At 49.7% G+C, this 3770-nt stretch overlaps 1 protein-coding gene across 1 annotated transcript; it reads left to right on the top strand.

Annotated features, from left to right (window-relative positions):
- Positions 1-1501: 1501 nt before the first annotated feature.
- On the top strand, positions 1502-2781 carry H257_13214 (hypothetical protein; the record flags this gene model as incomplete). The annotated part of the gene is made up of 5 exons (XM_009840681.1): positions 1502-1919; positions 1997-2059; positions 2112-2282; positions 2351-2587; positions 2666-2781. 5 exons carry the CDS (start codon positions 1502-1504, stop codon positions 2779-2781), a joined length of 1005 nt encoding a protein of 334 aa, XP_009838983.1.
- Positions 2782-3770: the final 989 nt, after the last annotated feature.

Raw genomic sequence — 3770 nt, 5'->3', positions numbered from 1 at the left:
GGGAAAACTGGCGAAGCCTTGGCCTTGACAAACTTGAGGTGCTTGCACATTCCGAGCAATTGGCGGGCACGGCGGGCCTTGATGGTGAGCTGGCACTGCTCCATGAGCTCGAAGCTGTCCGAATGAGCCGGCGAAGGTCGGTGGTGGGTGTGACCATTGGTGGTCGTCCCGTCCGCTTGTTCGTGTTGTACACCGCGGGGTCCATCAGGAATAGAGTTATGGCACCCCGCGAGCGTCTAATGAGAAGACGATCTCTCGGAGACTTTTCCCGGCAGATTTAACGGCCAAAACCATGCCTAGCTCTTCTTCGGAGAGCTTGACACCGGCTGGCATGACGCACTTGCGTTTCAAAGTTGATTCAGGCGGGAATCGGTCAAATACAGGGGCGGGAGCATTAAAAACGCGTGTTTTTGCCTTAAAAACGCCTGGAAGAGCATAAAAACGTGGTGGTTTTATACCTATTGCCAGGTAAAAATCTGAATTTGCGTTTTTGTACTTTGATTGAATCATGGATAGCTTAATGCGGTTGAATCAGTGCGGAAGCCATGGAATACATGCTCGAATCGATTGCATAACTTGGGATGGCCAAGCTTACTTCAGAAGCTTCACAACACAACAATTTTGGGGTGGCTTTAAACTTATTGCCATCACTATAATTCGGTCTCTTTGGACGAGACCCCACGCTGCCGTTGGACTTGGCCTTTCTGAACGCCGAGGCATCCTGGAAGACTGATGACCCCAATACAAGCGTCGTCTAGCCTCAGCTTGGAAAGAAACACGGACTCTCGTGAAGCAACAACTAATCAAGGGTTAAAGTAAAAGGGCAAAGACCAAGGCCAGCCAAAACCCCATCGAATTTGGCGAACAGACAGCCGTCTGGGTCTACAAATACTTCGCCACGTCGGCTCTGCCAGACGACCATCGGACGACCAAGTTGGCAACGTATTGGCATCGACCCTTCTGAGTCGAACGCAAGACGGGACCCAACACGTACAAGATTGCCACACCATGACATGATAGTAACAATCAACGTCGACCGATTCAAGCCGCTCCGAGGTTACTACTCGCGTCCATTCAATGACGATATCCCAGTGGGCGACGAAGAATTATGACGAACAGTGGCTAGACTGCCTACCACGTCCTGCTTTGTCGAACGTGCGTCGTTTCCAGATGACGACGTAACCTACTCGTCCGCATCATCGCAGACTTTCCGTGTGAGCGACCACCGCCAACTACCAAACTCCCGCGAAAGGGAGTACAGTCACCGAGGGAGAGGTTCGCCTATTGAACTTGCTCAACGTGCAACAATTATTTTATCCAATAATATCATACCCAAAGTTTAACGACTTGTGATTGGATAATGAAAATACTTTCCCACTGGCGCGAGTTAATTTAAATATGTGCCACACTTTTCATTCACGAATTGATGAGCTCCTTGTCAACCCTTCGGACTAAAAAGCGCGGCTACGCTATATCAGTCAAACTCGATGCACTTGCTATGATGGCAAGTATGTCGGACTACAAGGTGTCCGAAAACATTGGCATACCCCGGAGCACCATACGTTCTTGGTTTGATCAACGCGACGAATTCACCGCCTTCCAAGGGAACAAAAAGCGAATGAAAGTCAGCCCTGGTGGGCGACGGGAGATGTTCCCTGACCCAAAGGGTTTGGTCGACTTTATCGTCGAAATGCGAGTTCGTGAACGAGCATTGACAACAACTCACATTATCAACTGGATTAAGCGCTACCAGAGTCAATGGCTTCGGCTCTACCTTGTTGACAAGCAAGCTGGCACTGGCTACCAAAGCCTGCTCCGTCTCCTTCAGCAGTTCTGCCGCCGCCACGGTTGCAGTCGTCAACGCGCCGGCCACCGCAAGAAGTCGCACTGGCTGAAGTCCGCGACGAGTTCCATTGCTTGTACAGTGTCTACAACGTCGATTAAACTGGGTTCTATTACGACACGCCACCCAAGTACATCTGGTCGATCCGAGGAGGCGATGCCAAGGTGTCCTCTGGGGAGATGCACTCCCTGCGTATGACTGTGGCCCTTACCGTGCGTGCCGATGGATCCAAGTTGCCGCTTCTCTTTATCGTGCGGGGACTTCACAGGTGGCCGCATCGAGATGCACGAGCTTCCAACCTACCCTTCTGGCCACGTATACGCTGTTCAGCAAAAGGCCTGGATGGACAACAATATGTGGAAACTGGACCTGCGCACCTTGCTGCTGCCTTGTATTGAGGCGCAGTCTGTCATTCTGGCCGACAACTTCGAGTCCCACAGTATCGTTGAGGATGAGCTCAGCCGTCTGTTGGTTCCGTTACCTCCAAATACCAGCCATTGGACGTAGGGGCCATGGCGCCGTTCAAACGTTTCCTGCGTGACGAGAGGTTGGCCGAGGAAATCATCGATGGTGAGGATGAAGACGAGTTTTACTCACCTTGTGCTGTGCAAAAGCGTCTCGCAATGATCAACAGGGCGATCGGGGCCTGGGAGAAAGTCAGTGAAGACGTCGTTCGCGCAAGAGCTTTGTCAAAGCGATTCCAAGTGCTTGAACGACAGCCACTCTTTGACATTCTTTTTAATTGTGAAATCAATATTGGTTTGGAAAGGATTGTATTGGAATTTGTTCATATTTTTATAAAATATCTATATTTAAATAAAGGTGGAAAAAGTTCGACACTGACCGGGGCTCGAACCCTGGCCCCCTGCCGTCGACTAACCATTGCGCCACCGCGTCAAGCGCTCATCTTTAACCTCGTTCTTTGGTATCCATCGTAATATATTCTTAAGTTTTCAAGAAGTAATTCCCTGCTTAACCAAATGCAGAAATTCTTTCACCCATTGCGGTGGAAGTGCTCTCATTTTTCATAACCTGTCAAAACAACAAATTGTTATTTGAGCTGCGAATAAAAATACAGACCAGTCACTTTCGTTGGCTGCAAACTTTGTCGTACTTCGAAGTATGGCGGCCAATCATTCACAAGCATGATCAGAAAACTCGAAGTACCACGCGAATCACTCCCTCGGTGACTGTACTTGGTCGAGCATGCAGACAGCCCCTACAACTGGATGGCCGACTCCAAATTGACCGCATATCAATGTTTGTGGACGACTTTGAAACATCTCGACGAATGGACATGGGGTTGCCACCACTTCGGCGTTCGAAGCAGTTCTTGGAACTGGACGTGGAGTCTCAGACGCGGGATCAATTCTAGTCATATCAACGCTAACCAACTAGCACGCGATATGGAAGGTGCCACTAAAACCAACTACCCTAACGTTTTCACTCAAAATCGACTTGTCCACAGACGAACTATTCGACTGACCAATCCAACATTTTTTGGATATTTCGACGCTGATATTTTCCTCGTCTGGGATATGTATTATGTCCGTCCAGTCGAGACAACCAGCACATGACCCTGGGTGCTGCCGTACAATTTGACATGGCGTTGTCGTACCGTGCTCCGTGACCACTCATTTTCACGCCACCTCCTTTCGCCCCCGCCATCTACAGCTTTGTCCATAGTCAGCGCACCAGTCATTATATTAATGCCTCTGCTAGCTAGCTACGTGCAATATGGGGCTTTTACCCTTTTTGGACCAACCCAACGCCATCCACCCCACTCCGTCAATTAATTTCTTATTCGACGAGAGGGTCGAATCTTCGCCGCGGGACTTGTGACGGAGCTGGTGCCTGGCCTCGGCTTGTTCCACTCAATGACTCGTGATACTGTCATAACAAGCGTGTATTTGTTCGAAGGGTCGAT

This window comes from Aphanomyces astaci, assembly GCF_000520075.1.
Source record: "Aphanomyces astaci strain APO3 unplaced genomic scaffold supercont1.46, whole genome shotgun sequence".
In the NCBI taxonomy this organism is placed as follows: domain Eukaryota; phylum Oomycota; class Saprolegniomycetes; order Saprolegniales; family Verrucalvaceae; genus Aphanomyces; species Aphanomyces astaci.
The sequence above is the reverse complement of the archived record's forward strand: the minus strand, read 5'-3'. Positions and strand labels throughout refer to the sequence as shown.